Source organism: Scomber japonicus, chromosome 19 (assembly GCF_027409825.1).
Source record: "Scomber japonicus isolate fScoJap1 chromosome 19, fScoJap1.pri, whole genome shotgun sequence".
NCBI lineage: Eukaryota > Metazoa > Chordata > Actinopteri > Scombriformes > Scombridae > Scomber > Scomber japonicus.
Window position 1 is genome coordinate 20,088,275 of NC_070596.1, and position 20,641 is coordinate 20,108,915.

General features: G+C 36.7%; 1 protein-coding gene and 1 long non-coding RNA gene across 4 annotated transcripts in view; both read left to right on the top strand.

Moving 5' to 3' along the window:
- The window catches only part of nedd4l (NEDD4 like E3 ubiquitin protein ligase), a 48,128-nt gene extending 37,977 nt beyond the window's left edge, over positions 1-10,151 (top strand). For all 3 annotated transcript variants that reach the window (XM_053339374.1, XM_053339376.1, XM_053339377.1), the window contains 13 exons: positions 264-322; positions 747-812; positions 1,713-1,942; positions 4,254-4,375; positions 4,458-4,528; positions 4,664-4,759; positions 4,879-4,952; positions 5,131-5,191; positions 5,434-5,493; positions 6,100-6,207; positions 7,012-7,108; positions 8,005-8,077; positions 8,197-10,151. In XM_053339374.1, the coding sequence (XP_053195349.1) occupies positions 264-322; positions 747-812; positions 1,713-1,942; positions 4,254-4,375; positions 4,458-4,528; positions 4,664-4,759; positions 4,879-4,952; positions 5,131-5,191; positions 5,434-5,493; positions 6,100-6,207; positions 7,012-7,108; positions 8,005-8,077; positions 8,197-8,299 (1,220 nt within the window). In that variant the 3' untranslated portion in view covers positions 8,300-10,151. The remainder of the gene's footprint in view (positions 1-263; positions 323-746; positions 813-1,712; positions 1,943-4,253; positions 4,376-4,457; positions 4,529-4,663; positions 4,760-4,878; positions 4,953-5,130; positions 5,192-5,433; positions 5,494-6,099; positions 6,208-7,011; positions 7,109-8,004; positions 8,078-8,196) is intronic.
- Positions 10,152-13,176: 3,025 nt separating this feature from the next.
- Positions 13,177-16,940, top strand: LOC128380275 (uncharacterized). The gene is made up of 3 exons (XR_008323480.1): positions 13,177-13,409; positions 14,024-16,624; positions 16,761-16,940. It is a non-coding gene; the product is annotated as an uncharacterized LOC128380275 (long non-coding RNA).
- Positions 16,941-20,641: the final 3,701 nt, after the last annotated feature.

Here is a 20,641-nt window from a genome sequence, read left to right on the forward strand (position 1 = left end):
ACAAAATTCTTGTTTTGTCTAAGAGTCCAAAACTCAAGTGAATTAAATCAACAGTGATTTAAAACACAGAAAAACAACACATCTTTACATTTGAGAGAAGTTACCAAGTGTTTGCTTGAGAAGTCCCTTTGAACAATTATTTGATTATTGAAAGTATTGTTGACAACAAACTAACTCAATATTTCTGCATTAGATTTCAGTAAAGTCTCTGAGTTCTGTTATTGCCTAAAGAGTTTGTGTTGTTCTTGTGTGTTTTCATCCAGATACAAAGAACACACAGTGGGAAGACCCTCGTCTACAGAGTCCAGCTATCACAGGACCTGTGAGTAGTTTCCTCTTACTGCTCCACTTGTCAAGGGAGTCTCTGCCACATCAGTGTAGCTACATGGAAACAAGTTCTTCCTCTAACACTGTGGTTCAATCTGTCACACACTATCATCAGTGCCAGTGTGTCTTTGCACAACAAAGATTTATCGCTTTGTCACCGCGGCTGTCTCTTAACATGCCAACACCTTTGTGTTATTCTGTGTACCACTTCAGATATTGGTCTCCCTCCTTGCCAACTCTCTTCCTCAAAGTTACACTCTGTGTAGTTTTTTATGTTTTAATAAGGAATGGAAGCATATTCCGTTTTTCTGTTAAAATAATTACATTTTCACGCTGTTCATTGATAAGAACATTGGTATTACACAAGTATTACAGCATCAGTCTTTGATTCCTGTGTGTTTTGGTTTTTGTCTGTGCAGGCGGTTCCTTACTCTAGAGAGTTCAAGCAGAAATATGACTACTTCAGGAAGAAATTGAAGAAACCGGTAAGAAGTGATTTTAAAACACAGATCTGTCCTCAGTTTATAGGTTCTTGTTTGGGAAATTCTGTACAATGATGTCAGGGCAAAGCTAAATTTGTTCAAAAGCTCACAGCTTCTCCTTGCAAAAGGAGGTGTTTTAATTTCTCTTTTGATTACGCTTGATTGCATACTAAATCAACTTTCTTCACTTTGTAAGAAATAATGCTTCATTAATGCACTGTCTTGACACTGCATGACTGAGTTGGATATGTTCATAATTGTGTAAAATATTCATTGCAATCATTTCACATTTCTTCGTGATTAACACTTGGTAGGTGTTCTGCAGATTTGCACGCTACAGCCCTGTTTTTTTTTCCTGAATGCTGGAATTTAATCTTGGGTGAACAGTAACAATAACAGTCGATCTGACAGAAACTTTCCAAATGCTCACAAAGTTCAGTGTCATGCTAGATCATGTTAAAGGTCAGCTACTTGATTGTTATACTGAGTGTAATATCGTCACTGAGTTGATTTCAGAGAGGAAACAGATGTGTTTTATTTGTGTGATAAAATAATGTGATGAATGGCATCAGTAGGCCAACAAGAAGTGTTCACCCTCTGGACCTTTTCCTGCATTTTCTGCTGTTACAACCTGAATCCTGGAGTCTGCATTTTACAACAATCTTCATTCAAAAATTGACATTAAATAATAAATGACAATATTATTTTCAAACCCTTGAGTCATAGTTTGTAGCAATTACACTTCTGGGTTACATTTGATACGTCTAATTCAGTCTTTCTACTAAGGTCAAATACTTCCACTTATGATATTATATTAAAATCTTATCTTAATTTTCCTGTTTACCTGGTTTTATATTTGGATCAAACACAGTGTTGCCAACTTTTCTTTGTGAATTATTTCAGGCTGACATCCCCAACCGATTCGAGATGAAACTACACAGGAACAACATCTTCGAGGAATCTTATCGTCGAATCATGTCCTTGAAAAGGCCGGATGTTCTGAAGGCGCGGCTGTGGATCGAGTTTGAGTCAGAGAAAGGACTGGACTACGGTGGCGTGGCGAGGGAATGGTTCTTCCTCTTATCAAAGGAAATGTTCAATCCTTACTACGGCCTGTTTGAATACTCAGCCACGTAAGTCTTTGCATGTGTGTGTCACGTTTTTGGCTGCCTTTTTAACTGAAGAGAGAGGATTAACCCCTTGAGACACTGAACAGGATGTGACAAGCGGATGTAGTGTTTACACAAGCTGGCGTGATAAAAGTATCGTGATGTATATTTGGAGCGATGGAAAAATCCCTCACTATTCATGTTTGGTTGGCTTTTTCCACAATGTTGAGTAAGGGCAGAGCTGCTGTATTGTTTCCCTATGAGACCTGTTAAAGTGTTCTTTCACTTTGATTAACTTTTCCTCTCATTCAAAAAGCCATCCTGAAACAAAGGTTTCCCACATACAGCACATGTTAAGATAATGGAAGTATCATGTGTTTTGTTCTGAATTTGATGCTGTTCTTGGCACCATCATCAATACATGATGACTCCGTTTATTCTCTTGAAGTTTTGCCAAGTAGGGCAAAGGTAACAGTAAATAAATTAAAACCCATTAAGCTTATGCAAAGGCCAGACAATTAAACATTACTTTAATTAAAGTCTGCTAGATTACCAGTAATGAAAAAAAAACGAGAGCATGATTAAAATATTCAACCTTTAAATGAACCTTGACGTTTTCTGTCTCCACTAGTATTTTGCTTGTTGCATTAAAAAAACACACAAAAATATGTGCTCCAAAATATTGGCAGTGTCTGTATGAATCATGCAGGCTTTCGTTGTCATGGTAAAAGTGGGGAGAATTATGACATGCTATATCTAATCTGCTATAATAAGCCTTAAGATTTCCCCTCAGCTGCAGGGCAAGCTGCCTACCTTTGTGGCTTGATTGATAGAAATAAACATAACCCTAGGTTTCTGTTTAGTACTACCAACCGGCTTGGATATCCCTCTCTTACTGCCATTCACACCTAATCTTCTAATGACTGTGAAACGTTTTATCTTTTTTCGTTGGCAAGATTGATGGTCTGAGATCCAGTTTCCCCCTGACTGTTTTACCTCCCGTCCCTCTCAGCTGCCCTGAATATTTTCAAAATGTGTCCTTACTGTGTTAGATCCCAACCTGGTCTTTATTATCACTTACTATCTCATTTATATAAATATACATTTCAATTTGGCTTTCACCACAAGCTTAGTGTTGAGCCTGCATTACTAAGAGCTAATGATTCCTTAGCTGCCACCAAAGATTGGATTTCTCTTCATTTCTTCCACCTAAAGTTCTTTTACTTGAACCTGATAACCTTGCCACAGCAGTTGATCTTTTTATTGGTCCATTTCATTCAAATATCAGATCTATCACAAAGAATCTTGGCGTCATCTATCACCAGCGTTTTGACCATTGCAAAAATCAGATATATCTTTTCTTTTATGGATAACAAACTATTGTTTTACCCTTTAATTTTCTCCTGCTTAGATTATTTTAATTCCCTCTGAACATGCTTCAGTCAAGCAGCTCTAAATCGTCTACAGTTTGTTGAGATGGAGCTGCCAGGCTATTAACTAGAACTGGTCGTAGGTCCCATATTACCCCGGTTCTTGCATCCCTCCACTGCAAAATTTAAAATAAACTACAAGACACTATTGAATACATATTATAGTTATATTCTTCTTGACCACTTCGCTCCTCATGTATCAGCCTTTTATGCAACCCCGCTCCAACTGCAAGATAAAACAGGACTGCACCATCGCAGCTTTAGCCTTAGCTCTCTGAAATCATCTTCCTACCAACCTGTCAGATTTGCTGAATCTTTGGACTGTTTTAAGCCGCTTTTAAAAACCCATCTTCATAGGCAAGCCAATTTATAGGTCTCCATACGTTTTATTTTAGTTTGTTCTGTTTGTCATTGTGCTTTGTTCTGTATTGCAATTTGTCTTAGGTCATTTGTTTATTCATTTATATTTTTTGTGTGTTTTAAATAGTGAAGTAAAAATACAAATAAAGCTTCACTTACTTACAAACAATATAGGATCAACATTATTTGAGATGTTCTTTTTCTGTGTGCATCATTAAAAAGAAAATATCTGGAGCACCGCGCGTTAATCGATAAATATCTGGAGCACTTATGGAAAATCCTGAAATGTACCACGGCTGTACTTTTTCCTAATCGCGATTATATCTATGTTGTAATGAATGTTATATTAAATTATGTGGAAGCTGAGCTCATGATCGATCTTCCTGCACTTTCATCTAAACCATTTCCCGTAATTTTTTGGAATTTGTTCCCCTCATAGCTTGCAGCTGGAAAACAAACCCAGTAACATTACAGCAGCATTTAGAAAAGCAGTACTGTATGTAAATGACTTTTTTCTTGTGTGCTCTTGTCCCGTGTCTCTCCAGAGACAACTACACTCTCCAGATAAATCCCAACTCCGGCCTGTGCAATGAGGATCACCTCTCCTATTTCAAGTTCATCGGGCGTGTTGCAGGGATGGCCGTGTTTCATGGAAAACTACTGGATGGTAAGCTACTTATCTGCAAACATACTGTTACAGCACAGTGTTGTATTTACTTCCATCACTTACGTGGACTCTTCTGCTTTAGGTTTTTTCATCCGGCCCTTCTACAAAATGATGCTGGGGAAACAAATCTCTCTTAAAGACATGGAGTCTGTGGTAAGATCTCACCACTTCTAAAATTACTAATGGATTAATTATTTAAAAGTTTTGCAATTTTGGCCCACTTAGTGTAGAGTTAGAGGCTGACATTTTTAATTTGCTTAATTTAATCTCTATGTTGCATCCCTGCAGGATAGTGAATACTACAACTCTCTTAAATGGATTCTGGAGAATGATCCCACTGAGCTGGACCTGAGGTTTTGTATTGATGAGGACAACTTTGGACAGGTGCATAGGAATAGAATCAGTTCATATTTTAGTTCATTTTTTAAGGTGGTTGTATGTGATGTAGTTTTCCCTCTGGTTTACAGTGGCCTTTATTTTTACTGTGTTTTTTCTTTAATCAGACGTACCAGGTCGATCTTAAGCCCAGTGGCTCGGACATGGTGGTCACCAACGAGAATAAAAAGGAATATATAGAGTAAGAACATTATAAATGATTTCTTCCTGCTTCATCCTTTGTATTTTTATTTATGGTTATAGTCTTTTTAAGAACATTCTCATAAACCTACACCATCAAATGACTTAAAACCATGTCTGCAGTATGTCAGGTGTGTATTCATGCAAATGCCAATAATAAAAATCTCCTCTTTTAACAGTCTGGTCATCCAGTGGAGGTTTGTCAATCGGGTCCAGAAGCAGATGAATGCCTTCTTGGAGGTATGTATGTGCAGTAGTATGGTTGCCACTTGGGGGCAATGTGACCACATACTATGATTAGCATGTGTTAGGCCCTAAGTGCTATATAAGAGTTAATGTCATCCTGTGTCTAAACCTGTGAATATCTATAACTTTTGAAACATACTGTCAACTTTTATCTTTAGTGGATTATTCAGTTATTATGTTGCTTGAATTGTACTTTCATGAGAACAGTTTTTTTAAATTTTCATTTTTGCTTTCAGGGCTTCACTGAGCTTATTCTCATAGACTTGATCAAGATCTTTGATGAAAACGAACTGGAGGTATGGATTCTGTATTTAATCTGTTGTGTCATTCTTAGAGAAAAGCTTGTTTGTCAAACAAACATTGACAATTGTATTCTTGCTGCAATCACTCTTCCTGTTCATACTGGCCATTAAGAGATCCCTTCATACTCCACTTTCAATGTAAGTGATGGAGGACAAAATCCACAATCCTTCTTGCATGCAGAATGCATTAAATGAGGCTTCAGAATTTGGCACAAAGACAAACTTTGAAATATTTGACTAATTCAGATGGCTGAAGCCTCATATTATTTTCAGATGAACTTTGAAATATATCAGAACAAGGACTGTGGATATTGTCCCCCCTTACCTACTTTGAAAGCACATTAGGGAGACCTTTTAATGTTCAGTATGAACAGTTGGAATGCTGTTTCAATTATCATGTGGGCACCAGACTGTTGTCTTATAAAAAATGTGAACCTATCCTTTAAACCCTATCCTCCAACCAACAAATATTTGTACATAACAGTGTGTTTTAATGTAACAGTGAGGATTTAACTTGACACAGTGCCATCTGAGATGGGAAGTGACACTGACGGTTGTTTGCTGTCTCTCTCTTCTGCTTCCTTTTGTGTCTCCGTGTAGCTGCTGATGTGTGGTCTGGGTGATGTCGATGTCAACGACTGGAGACAACACACTGTTTACAAGAACGGCTACTGCCCCAACCATCCTGTTATTCAGTGGTTTTGGAAGGTATTGCTACATATCAGTTAGAAAACCTGGATACTAAAAACTGGTTCCAGTCATCTTTCCCTCCATCCAGCATGCCACAGGTTTGCTGGCCTCGCTTTTGAAGATCAAAGTCTGTTTGGAAGAACAGTCTTGTTTGCTCTGATGAAAGAGTCTGAAGTAGTACCTGCCCTTAACACACACATACACACACACACACACACACACACACACACACACACACAGCAAATACACTTAGACAGCAAACAATACACACAGGCTACAATTTGTGCATGTATACTCTTAAACACACACAGACAGCAGTGTCATGTCAACTGATTAAGTGAACTGGCGCTTCTGTTTCAATTTGTGCCGCCCGTTTTTTCTACACAAACACACACATAGGTCAGAGCATGGTCTGACATTACGTAGACTTACATGAATTTCCTGGAGATTTACCCTAATCCTAACCCAAAACACTGGCTCAAAAATCAGCTTTTGCCAAGCTTGGTACACAGTCTTTGTCCCCAGTTGGATAAGCTGTCCCCAATTATGTGGTCCTAAGTCTGAAATTTGTCCCTACAAGTAGCCTATAGATGACCAAACACACACACAGGCTAGATTGCTCAATAGTCAACAAAAGGTTTTCCTGATTTGAGTAATTTCATCATCTTTTCTGTGTTCTGTAGTTGTGTAAATGATAAAATCTCACAGATGTGGGTAGTCCATTTTAAATTCCTTTTTTTTAAAGGGTGGTGATTTATATTTGACAAATTAATTTTGTAAACCATTTGTCATTGAGAGATTTTATTGTTCCTCTTTCGTCAGGTTGTGCTGTTGATGGATGCTGAAAAGAGGATCCGACTCCTGCAGTTCGTCACAGGAACGTCACGAGTCCCCATGAACGGCTTCGCTGAGCTTTATGGTACATTTTTATTGCCTTTATTTCCAGCTTGTACAACAGCAGCAGCTCTTTTTAAATCCTATATTAGCAGTTTATGCAACTTTATATAACAGTGACACAAAAATAGTTTTCCAAGAAAAGATGAGTCAACAGTGTACACAACAGTGTAACTGTTCCAAGAATGGAGTGCTTTACAGTATACATACAGATACTGTAGATGAATGTGCAAAACAGGCTGACCAGAAAATGTAGATTCAAATGTGTTCTCTACATGGCATTAGTGTGAGAAAATAGAATATCATTTTAATATTTATTCTGTAGAAGTATGCCTGAGGCATAATAAGATATTTTCTTCTAGAAATTACATTACAGATTGTCTTTTGAATGGAGAGTCGGTGCAATATCAGCTCCTACAGAGAGAGTTGCATTATGGGTTTTTTTTTTTTTAGAGTCAATCACCCTGAAAAGTGTTTCATTACCTCAGATTGGGAAAAAAGTAGTTTTTCTTTACAGAGAAAATAAGTTCCTTTTGTCGAAAGTGTCTTCTGACGTCTTTACTGCAGGCACAGACAGGTTTGAACCAAGAATTACTGCTGTCACAGAGGAGAAGCTCAAAAAGATGAAACAGACCAACACAATGTTCATTTAAAATGCAAAGAATACCCAAAGACTCTCCTTCCTCCAAGATCACAAGCAATGATGAAATTGTGTTGAACTGACCCAGAAGTTAAATGTGTGTGAAACATCCACATTTTAGAATTTGTTGTTTCTTTGCAGCAACATCCATATCTGAGGCATCGTCTACTATCATGGCTTCAACTTTGTGTTCCATCATTATCAGCTTGGCATACAAGCACGTGTTGGTATTTCTAGTTCTAACAAAGCCATCATAATTATTGTTTGTTTTTTCATGCCAGGTTCTAATGGTCCTCAGCTGTTCACAATCGAGCAATGGGGAACACCTGATAAATTGCCAAGAGCTCACACATGGTATGTCACTACACGCACTCACATACCAGAAAAAGTATTTTTAAAGTCTCAGTGGCTATGGCCTAATTTTTGGATTGCCGTGTTTGTAATTTGTCAAAACATTTTTCCCCGTTTCCCAGTTTCAACCGCTTGGATCTGCCAACCTATGAATCCTTTGAGGACCTGAGAGAGAAACTCCTCATGGCCGTGGAGAACGCACAGGGCTTCGAGGGGGTTGACTAAAACAGCAACCCTCTGTCTGCATCCAACCAACCGACAATTTAAAAAAAAACACACAAAACAAAACAAAAAGCCACAGGGATGTCAAACCAGCTGCTGTAGCAGTTCTGTGCGAGCATGTTGTACTGTAATGCCTGACTGTGAGCCACCTTGACAGCACGGTGGTTTTAAGACTGTACAGCGACCTGTCGAGCCAATATGCCTCCGTCTTTATAACTTTTCAGTGTGCATAGGTCACTCCTTAAAGGTGCTGGGGGCTGGGGAAAGAAAGGGAGAGTCGCACTGTCTTTTTTATCCACAGGCATGAACGATGAATGAGAGCTGGCCCTGATACTGTACGTTTCTTTCCCCACTACCCTCGTCCTGTGAAAATCTACAGTGCTGGAAAAACACTAATGCATTTCAATAGCTCCTTTATGTACACTATAGCACAGTATTTGAGCACCTTTCAGTGGAAGGGTCTTAGCATGGCCTTAATCTGGCTCCTACATGCACTATTTCTCTAAGAAACTGCAATGGCACTATGATCACAACTCTCTCAAATCCTTAGACCAACACCAGATTACCTTAGGAATGTTAGCCAATCACATTTCAGGAAATCGGCCACACCCCTCCATAGAGCCTCGTCTATGTCGTGTGATCAGATATCGCCGCTGCAGCCTTTTGTAGAGTAGATTTTGGTTTCTTTTTTTTTAGGTAAGGATTCAAGAACGGGGGGGATGAAATAATCCCCCAGAGATGATTTTATAGTTTTTGCCAGTCATCATGGAACAGATTTTTTTTTTTTTTTTTTAATTCATTGGTATCATTCTTGCAGGAAAATACTCTCAACGTATTTGTACTGATGAACAATGTTGTTTACTATTTTGACACTTCTATATGAGATGGTGTGTGAAGTGTAATTCTGGCTAATCTGGGGAAAAAACGATTAATCCATATCATTTGTTACGGTGATAGCAAATGTGTTGAATAAAATGTTTTTTATTGTAGTGCTATGGAAGCAGCATGAAACTGTACCTTGTGTTTGCTTTTGACTACATAGTAATTTGGACGTGTAATCAGTCTCGAGGTCGGGAAGGGAAAACTCAGAATGGGGGATAGTTTCTCTGAGATGTGCATCATGATTATATTAATATTCTCATGCCTGTTGCTGTTCATAATGCTGTAAATTGTTCTTGGAAAACACATTTTTAAGTTCTTTCATGATATATAAATATATGTATGTATTACATTTAACAGAAGTATTACTGATCAACAACACTAAAATGAAGCTGTATGCGTGCGCGGGTGTTTGAGAGAAAAGCTGTGATTGCCACTGAATATAAAGCAGCACGTTTCTTACAAAGAAAAAAATGTTTTCTTTTTTATGTTTATTTCTCTCTCTCTCTCTCTCTCTCTCTCCTTTTTCTAACACCATTGAACCTAAAGGGCACTTTATAGATCACTCTGAGGTCATGTCGCTTATTGTATGTCTTTTGTCATTAACTTGAATGTGATTCTTCTTCTTTTTTTTTTTTCATTCAGAGCACTTACCTGGTGCAATATAAATAGTCTGTAAATCTGGGCTGCTGCTAAGGTAGAAAAAGTTGACAGAAGTGAAGCAGAGACTTCACACCCTTTAGTATTCTCGGTTTTATCTCTTCTCTACCTTCTCCTCATCCCTTGTGTTTCTTCCCTCCTGTGATCCCACCACTCAAACTGATTTAGTAAAGATTAGTCCCCCTTTTTTAAGAGGGTTTTGGGTTTTTTTTTAACAAATGACGGAAAATATCACTTTTGTTAAAGATTCCACCACTCCCTGCAACTCTTTGTGGTTCATTTAACTCCAGTCAAAATAAAAATGAAACTTCTCAGACTGTGTTGTTTGACTTCATTGAGACTGATAACTTCACTTTCTTCATACCAGAAGTAGAATTAAGCTGAAGGTAGATTTTTTTTAAAGTTATTAGGGTTATTATAGATACTTAATGAAATTTTAAATGATAACAACTACTCTATGAAATATTAATAAATATTAACCTGAACAGCCACTCAATTAGTGTTTTGCTGCAGGAAAGTACCGTACTTAAATACAATTGTATATGTTGAAAATATGTATTCCTTTACTTTAGACTTTTATTCCATCACTTTTCAGAAAAAAAACACTGCAATTGCAGATAAAAAATACATTTAAGAGAATTCTTGTGCAGTACATCAAATGGTAACTTAAGTTTAGCGATGTTCATAGTCCCTTACAAACACTAAAAAATACACATGTTTTAGTCTGCTATGGTTATTTTGCAGCTTTTAGTTACTTTGCAATTTAAAGTTTTCATCTACACAGGCATTATTCAATTTACAATCTTTTTTAATAGACAGTATGTAAAATATATAAAAGTGGTTCCATGTCAATCAAATAGTCATCAAATGTATGCTTACATTTTAATGTATCAGTAATGATAATTCAATCATGCAAAATTGTATTAAATTCCAAAAGCAAATATTCTGCATAATGAGTAGTTTTACCTTTAATACCTTTGGTTCATGTTTTTTCTTTAGACTTTCCCTTATAACAGATTATCTTAATTTGGTGAATCTGCACCTTTTACTTCTTTCACTGCTGATATTTTGACCAGATTAATTTGGCCCTATAGTCACAGAGACTTTACCTGACTGCAGTGTTGCCTTTGTGCATTTAATCAGTGCTGTTTCTACTTTTAATCATTTCTGACTTAAAATGTGCCAAAATATGACTAATTCTGATAAGTGTATCAGTTTTATAACTGAATTTGAACATGTTTTTATTTGTGTCAACATATTCCTTTCACAGTGCTTTATAAAAAAGTTGTAGTATTGTCTTAGTTGATCCACAACCAACTTCATTTGTCAGTAAAATCCCTTTTCAGAGCACCTGTCCTGAAAAATTAGTGAGACGTACACCTCCCCATCTCTTTCTCTTTTATGTGTGTGTGTGTGTGTGTGTGTGCACATGTTGTGGTGAAGGAACCCCCGTTCATTCACACAGGCAATCTAAGAGTTATCAGCTCCAAGGACAAGCAAATAAAAGCCACCCTGCCAGTACGGGGACATTTTATCAAGCCCTCTTACCCCCGATCTGATCACAAACAAACCAACATTCCACCTGTTTGAGGAAAAAATGTCACAAAGTGCAAAAGAGAGTAAATCTGATGATCCTTTGCATATTAATGGACTTAAATCTCAATATAAATGTTAATTAAATGTCTTTTAATTTGTTAATATGCAAAGATGATGAATCATAAGAAAGTTTAAACACATTTCTTTAGTTTCCTGTAAAAGATAAGACAGTTCTAGTAAAGATGAGGTCCAACCGTTTGTATTACAGTCTATCAGTGATTCAGAGGCCTTTGTTTCATATGAGTCACAGTACTGACCCTGATGAAAACCACATAGGAAGCTTAAGGCTGCTGAAGTTTGAAAACATTACATTTTCTAATAATTAATGTTTTCAATTCCAATGTGGTTCTTTCATGTGGGCAAACTTTTAAAACCATTAATTTTGATAGTTATACTTCAGTAATATCCCCATGTCATAAAAACAGGAAGATCTCTAATATTATTACAATATTTTAAGATAGTTTTGTTTAAATTTTCACCACAGGGTTTCAATGTGCCAAACTTAACAACATTGAGCAGGATTTTTTGTCCTTTTTCAGTAGAGTAATTTACTGTGGCTTAGTGTATTTTAGATGATTAAACTTACAGGCAATTGCAATATCTAAAGTTTTGGCATCTTAAATAGAAACAAACTTTGCTTTAAAGGAAGAATAGAAACAGTAAATAACAGTAAAGCAGTGTGGTGCAATCACGATAATCATTTTTGCCTTGTAGGATCCAGACTCAGTCTTTTCAAATTTCAGATATAGATATACAAAGTTGTGATGCTGTGAGAAGCTTACTGCGCAACAGCAGTTTTAAATATTTCTCATTGTGTTAGCTATATGAATACATTTAGGGGTAAAACATTTTTTGTTTTGCTAATTGCAACTCTATGGGGAAAATAGAGACATGGCCATTGTAAAATAATGTCCTAATCTAAATTCCTAATAACTGAACATAGAACATGGATGAAACTTGTGTCTTTTTTTCAGTTTTATCATAGGCAGATAGTGTGTATGTACAGTCTATAATGTAATGAACTGTGTGTAATGCCACAGAGGGTGAAAACTGAGCAGAGTGACACTATCTGACCTCTAGTTAAAGGGATGCTATTTCATAATCTGCCCTATAGATGACAGGATTTATTATGAAACTGCTCCTTAGGCACATGGCTTATAACTAGTTAGTCTCTCAATTAAATTTTTTACCTTTTAACTATTAACTTGTGAAAACTTGCACAATTACTATCAAATTAAAATATTTTAGTTGAAGAACTGTAGTGAGTCATTTGAGTTTGAGAATAGATAAAGTAGTTTTTCTTTAACAGTTTTTGCATAAAGATAAAGACAGTGAGGATTTGAACAAACATTTTTGAAAAATGCAAAAATTACAGAAATGCAATTGTGTTAAGTTTTATTTTTTTGTGATTTTTACTTCATAAATGCCTAATCTTACTTCTCATTGTGTCTGCTACCTGTGCACCTCCTTCACTTTCTGGTTCCACCAACTCCACCAAACTTAACATTATACTTTATATATTTTCTGTCTATAGCATCAAGTCTGTAAGATTCACCTCATGGTAAATTTCAGTGAAACCTTGGTTTTAAGGCCCCATTGCCACACCAGGGCAGTTTTTTGGTCTCCCCCTTCTCCACCCCTCACCCCCTACCTCTGGTCAGGGTCGATCAATACTTCCCCTGTAGCTTATCACTAATGTGGAACTGGCTGTTTGTCCAAAGCCTGCTCTGTCTACATAAAGACTTGGACACATGGGACAGCACCAAACTAAAATGCACCACGGATCACCTCATGAACCTGCAGCTCCGGGACCCACTACTGGACTTTTACTGTTTGGAAAGACTCATAGACAAAGACATGCTGGTGCAAGAAGGAATGAGCAGAGGAAAGAGAGTAGCTGGCGGAGGGGAGAGCTGGAGACTTCCAACTGGGTGTGAATGAATAAAGAAGGGAAAAGGATCCACTTAAGAAGCTTGAGGTGAGTTGATTATCATCCTGGTCTTAAGTCTATAAATATTGCTTTTATTAGGAAAACGGAAAAGTTTACCAAATATAACAATTAGAAAAATACTTTTTGTGGCATGATCAGTTCAGAAATTTTATGTCATATATTTGTATTCAATCCACTGTGACACATAGCCTGAATCAGATGTATTTTCCTACCAAAAAGGCAAAATGTCAGAAATGGAGAATTAATTGGTGTTACCTCATTTTCTAGCTTTCTATCATGCTCCTGATCACACACACACACACACACACACACACACAATCATGCACACAGCTGCGGTCATCCCCACAATCAGTTGAAAAAGACGTGACTGGACTTTGGGCAAACTGTTCAAACATTCAGTTGTTTTTCCACATTTTTTCTGCAGTGTTCTGTGCAGTTTCAGTGCTGTCTTATTTTTGTCTAGTGATGCGTGTACAGTATCATCATAAATAAATTTGTGTGATTTCAGCTTTTGTTCTTCACAGCTCTACCACAAAACACCCCACTCACCCACATATTTATCTTTTCCATACTGTATGTATTCCATGCTGTATTTTCTCTACTGTTCTTTCTATATGACCAAACTATTTTTCTCCTTACAGGTCGTGCATCCTCCAGATCACGTTAACAGCCATCCTTCACCAGTAAAACCCTCTGTCCTCCAGAGCTGTGGAGTGTGACAATGGTGTTTGTGTCCTGTGTATCAAACGCCATTATCACACTAAATAGCTACAGTGTGAAAAGGACCTCAGTGTACTCCACCGTTTCCTGGTATGCCTGTTTTCCTCTTATGCCATTTATTTGTTTGGTCACTCCTATATAGTCTTTAAATGTTTGCTTTTTTTGTAGATTCGTAACAGTTTCTTCTTACATATTGTAAAGTCTGAAAATGTTTCCCCACATGTGAGTCTTATCTATAGCCTGCAACATTTTACACCACATGGGTGGGGCAGGGATAAAAATAGACATATGCAAGGTGTTGATTCATCATACATGATGTTGAGCCTCTGAGTGTGACCCACTTACCTTTGCATTTGGGGCGCTAATTTGCTGCTGGACACCTTCTCCTGTAAGTAAGTACAGATAAGAATAGATGTCCCATTTGTTTTCATGTTGCTGCCATTTATTGTGTTGTCAATTCAAACTTTCTATAAAGTGATCATCTAATTAAAATGATTGGTGATGCTGTATTTTATGACTGCCTACATCTTTGCAAATGACATAAATAAACAGTGCTTGTTTTTTGTCTGCTGCTGTGGAGTGAACTTTTGCACTTAAGCCATTCTAGTCCTGAAATTCAAATAATGTACACATGATGTTCATATGCCATAAATCCCCCCCAGCAAATATATTTGCATGCACACACAGAGCACGATGCATTATACCATTCTTCAAACCCATAGGCCAGAGGTACCCTTGCAGGAAATGTTGAATTAATCCCATGAAAGAGAATCCAGGAAGCATTTTAAACTAGCAACATCTCTTTAAGATCTACTGTTAGCTCACACACTGGCCTCAACCTGAGAGCCATGTCAGCAATTCGGGTCAGTGAGAGTGGAACATATTATATAGAGACAGTTTGAGAGTACAGTGGAACAGCTGGCATACTATTGAGAACATTTAGACTGTGTGTGCTGTATAAAGATGCTCTGGATGTCAGAGTATGATTATTGGGATTAGTTTTACATGTCCTACATTGACTATTGACTGCATTGGTATGAGCTATATTGTACCAGTTTAGTGTAGATGCTTAAAATGCTGCCACACATTTGAACTTAATTCAACGAGCAGAAATAATGAAATGACAAGTCAATCAATCTCACGTCACACGTCACATGAGCTTAATGTGTACAAAATGTCTTTGTGCTCTTTCCAAAATATAAACATGAGCTCATTCTAAAATGTAACAGAATTCATCAAATATGTTTGCAGCTTCGTAGCCAAACACATAAAAATGTAACCATTCATTCAACTGATCTCAAAACATTATGTGTCTTCTACCACGTGTATTTTGTCATTCAACCTACCTCATAGACATTTCCTCTAATCAATTAATAAACAAGTTCATTAATTTAATGAACTTAATCATTTGAAAACATCACCGACGTAGAAAAATAAAGAAAAATACTGTAAAGAAAATGAATTGCTCCTCATCCATCGACAAAGCAATCTAAGACATCACAGTTCAATACTGTAGACAAACTGTATCATACATAATTTTCAAGTGTTCGTTAAAATTGTCACAGTTTTTCCAAAACTTGCAACAGAAAAGTTCCCATATTAAAAAAACAGCACATAAAATTTCATACAGAAACCATCCATGGTGAAATCTTCATTAAATAAAAGGTATTACCCTCTTATGAGAACAACAGCTGCTGGTTGTGTAACAAGCACTTCCTTCAGAGTCAATGTATCTCCTGCATCTGGCCTCAGTGACTCCAATGTTGTTATCACTTTTTGATACTGCAAATCGAGATCCAGATGTGAGTGAAGCACATCTCCAAATCAGCTTATTCTCACCATTTCAATTATTACACCCTTAGTCCAAGATTCCCCTCTTATTATGACTTGCTCTTCAACGTTGGCCCAAAAGTTTTCTTTTTGGGTACAGCAGAAGGTTGGGGTTTGGGTTTGGGAGCAGTTCCAGGCTTTTTGGGTTTGGGCTGTAGAGATTTGAGGCCCAGGATCTCACAGAATGTGTTGCACTGGTGCAAGGCTTTGAACTGGTCAATAAAGGAGGTGGCACAATTTCCTTTGAAGCCCTTATATCTAAAAAAATAAAAATACATTACACAATAATTAGCGTGAATCAGTTAATTGAATCCATCATTGGTCTTGTTCTCAAACAAAATAACTCACCCTTTCTTGCATGTGGCTATTCCCACATCAGTAAGCCTCATGCCCACTCCTGAAAACCACAAAAATCAGTTTGATATTTGCAGATTAAAACAAATTAAACTCATGTATTTGCATTTTATGAAATGTCTTCTGTTTCCCTGACCTTGCATGTCAGTGACCAGCAGGTTACCCTCAGTCTTATGGTACACCCAGTGCTGGAAAGCACAACATTTCTGACCAGCCTCCGAGTCACGTCTCTTCAGATTGATCTCTTTGCCATCCTTGACCGAATACTTGACAAAGTCACCGATCAGCTCCTCCTCCAACGTGGCATACGGGATGTCATTGGATGGACGGTAAACCAGGTATATGGGAATAATCCTGTAGTAGAAGAATGAAGTATTCTAAATTATTCTAAAATAACTATAAGCACAAATGTGTTACTGTATGTTCTGCAAACAGTTTATCAAACATGACACTCACTCTGGGACCTCTCCAAAGGTTTCAACAGACTGGGCCGCGACAGTGTACGCCTTGATGTACTCTCTTGCTGTGTTCTGCACTTGACACTCCTACACAGCAAGAAGTAAATTACAGTTGATATATTTTCTATTTTCTCTATTTTCTCTATGCATGATGATCATGACACTAAAGATAAAATAATAAAATATATCTTGTGAAAAGATTTATAAAGTATCTTTTGCTGTGTTATTGTTTAAGTGTGATATTTCAACTCATAAGTGGATGATTAACATGTTAAAACAAACTCAGAGAAACCAAATTGTTGTTTTTTTAAGTTTTGGGAGCCAAATGCTTAACTTATAATACTATAATAAAAATACAAATTCCCAAAAAGCAATTCTGTTTGCATTTGATGGAATTGTTGTTTTAAGTTCTTACCAAATGTTCAATACTTTAATGCCTTTTATGCACAAATTACAATTGTACCAAAAATAAAATTTCTTGAAACCTTTGGCCCTCTGAGCATTTTATGTGATACTTTTCCACAGAAGATGTGGTAATGGTATTGAAATGTGTTATAATGTTACAATTATATTTGCATTCATTCCATTTCCATCATTTTGAGGAAGAAAAAGTATGCGATGGAAAGTGACATTTCAAACAATATCAGGGAAGGTGTTGTGTCTGTACCTCTACAGCCAAGTTAAAGTTCTTCTGAATGAGCTCATCATTGTTTTTGGTCCCGTAGCTGATAGAATTGTGTACTTTGAGCACACAGGAGTGTCCTGGCAGTAAGAGCGGCACCTGGCCTCCCTGCAGCTTGGTCCTGAAGGCCCGCCGGTGCATCCCCTCTCCAAAGTGGGCCTTTTCAGTGATGATGCTGATAAGATGGTTCTCTCCAAAGTATTGGTCAGATAGGAAATCATCTCTGAATATAAGTTTAGAAAACTGAACATCCTCTTCTTCATTCCCCACGTCTACGGGTTCAGCTGGAAAAGACAAAGACAGAAATAATATGTCAGGTGTTATCCGTCAACCTTTTAAAAGTAAACTGTGAAACATAATAAACCATCAGCTTGTTCTGACATCACAACTCACATGGGGTGGTCTTTGGGGATGGAGGGATGACAATCTCACTGAGCACTAAATAGTTGGAGAGTCAGAAAAAAGTTTTTTATTTGTTTGTTAACTACCTTAACTAAGTTTCACACACATTTTTGTATACTGTAGGCCTAATTTGTTCTTGTGTCCTGTACTTATCATTATTGTAGGCAGTCATGTTTTATACCTTCATATGTGAGCAGATAGTCCAGGGTGACTGATCCATGTAAGCTGCTGAGCCGACAGTGGTACTTGCCCAGGTCTTTGTGAGAAGCGTAGGAAATGGTCAGTGACACTCTGCTCTCATCCCCTGCACTTCAGAGAGAGGTACACTGTCACAAAAAAGCCATACACTATGACCTCTGTCATTAGATCTGAACATAAACTGTAATTTTGATTTATTGTGACATGTAATAGATATAGATTATGGCCACCCAGAAACCTTCCTATGCCAAAAGTATTTATTGTGCGTGTTGATATTTAACTATTTTAGGTGCTCTTCTCTTGAGGAATACTCATGTTGACTGAAGTGTTATGCAAGGTAGCTATATATAGATGCATGAAGAAGGTACCAGTTACACACTGGCAGCAACTGACTGCTGTGCAAAGAAGATTGTAAGGGAGGGAAATAAATAAAATCACATTTATTTCTGCATTACTGCATAACAAAACTTTTTCTAAAACTAAATCTTACTGCATGCTAACATGCTTTATTTCTACTTCTTGTACCAGGGGTGCTTCTGCTGTTGCCAGAGAGAGTTTCTGGGAACTTATATTTGAAAAAGAAGTTATGATCAGTGTTGGGGAGTACGTAGTTACATGTAATGGGGTTCTGTAATTTAATTTCAAAATAAATGTTACTGTAATCCGTTACAGTCATTGAGAAAAAAATGTGTAATTAAATTAGTTACTTATGAAAATGTTGATGATTAAAAGGTGGTTAGACCTTTAAGATATTGCTCAAGAAGGTTTTAACATGTTACTGAATACATATTTTGCTGTTTTGAATTCTTTGAAAACAATATATATTTTAATATCTAGTAAATAAATGTACCTTATTTGGAAAACATTTGGACTTAAATGGTGTGACAGCCATGCCAGACTTTTGAATTTTTTCATAAAATACCTTTATTTCATTTTCCAAAAATCTACATTAACTAAAAGAATACATTTTCAAATGAGAGATAAATCTTGCTTCATAAGAATTGATCTTCCTTATGAATCATGTCAGTGTCCATGAAAAAAACCTGAATTTAGATTTTTTTGTGGGTTTAATGGGTACAACAGTTGAAAAGATTCATTAGAAAATGTAAAGTAATCAAAAAGTAATCAAACGTAATATGTTACATTACTTTGGTTAAATAAATTGAAACAGTTACATTATTTATTACATTTCAAATAAGGTAACTAGTAATCTGTAACCTTTTACATTTGCAAAATAACCTCCCTAACGCTGGTTATTATAATCTGATTTTTAAAAAATCCACATATTGAGGTAGCTGTAGCACCTGGCCAGCAGGGGGCGACTCAACTGGTTGCAAAAATAAGTCCTTGTATAGAAGCTTATGAGAAAAGTACCTTCCTTCTCACTTGATTTATTAACCTCAGTAAACTCTTCCTTAATGAGTCTATGGTCTCAATCGTTAGTTTAAAGTCTTCTTCAATACAGCATTATGTTAATTTAGTAAATTATGGCCCCAATTAGAGTTAAATCAACGATAAAGCAGGGTATGCTTTAGGTCGCGGCTAGCTTGTGATTGACAATGTGGATAATATAACCACATATTAGTCCTGTAGTGTGTTTTCAATTCATGAAAGCTTATTGTAACATATTTCATCGTCTTAAAATTCTTGTTCGGCGTTTAGTGGTATAAAATACCCCCTAAGAGGTCGGTTGTTCAGGTTTATCTGGTAAGTACAATTTGTTTTGATGGGTTTAGGCCTGTTTTTCGCCTAATACGTAGCCTAATAAATGAACGGTTGACATAGTTAGATAAAAGTACCTAATGTTAAAGGATGAACAGTCCAAGTATGTATTTCAATTTAGTCGATAGTTGAAGTAGTTAGCTAAAAGTAATGGGTAAACTGTTGAAGTACTTTGCTAAAGATAATGATACACTGTTTTTCATTAAACATAATGGATTGAAGTATTTTGTTAGACATATTGAACAAATGGCTTAAATAGTTCAATGTAATGGATGATAGTTGAAGTAGTTTGCTAAAAGTAATGGATACAGTTGAAATAGTTTGTCAAACGTAATGTATAAACATTTGAAATAGTTAGCACTTTAATGGGTGAAACCAACTGTCCAAATGTTGCAACTCTCAATTGATAGTAAATTAACCTGAACACTGACAGTTTTCTTATTTTAAAAAACTATTGCAACAATATACATTTTTATATAACAATGTTAAACAGCATCCAGTTTAAAATTCATTACTAATTATTAATTGAACACTTTTGCAACATGATGGATTAAGTTAAATTAATGAACAGTTACTTCTGTGAGGGATTGTGGAGGGGTTTGTCAGACAGAAAGAGGTTGAGAACTACTTTTAGACCATCATTTAGACTGAGTTGTATTAAAGTATTGTATAAAACTAAATGTAACATTTGAAAAAAATAGTTGACTAAATACCTTCTCTTGGTCTCAGACAGGACCGTGCTGTCTCTGCTCCAGGTGACTGTGTAGTTGGTGAAAACAGCTGCAAACTGACACCAAAGGCACAGACTTTGGGGGTCGCCGCTCACTGACATTGCCTGGATAGGCTGAACCACCTTGGGGTCTGTAAACATTTTCATTTGCTTTTATCATGAA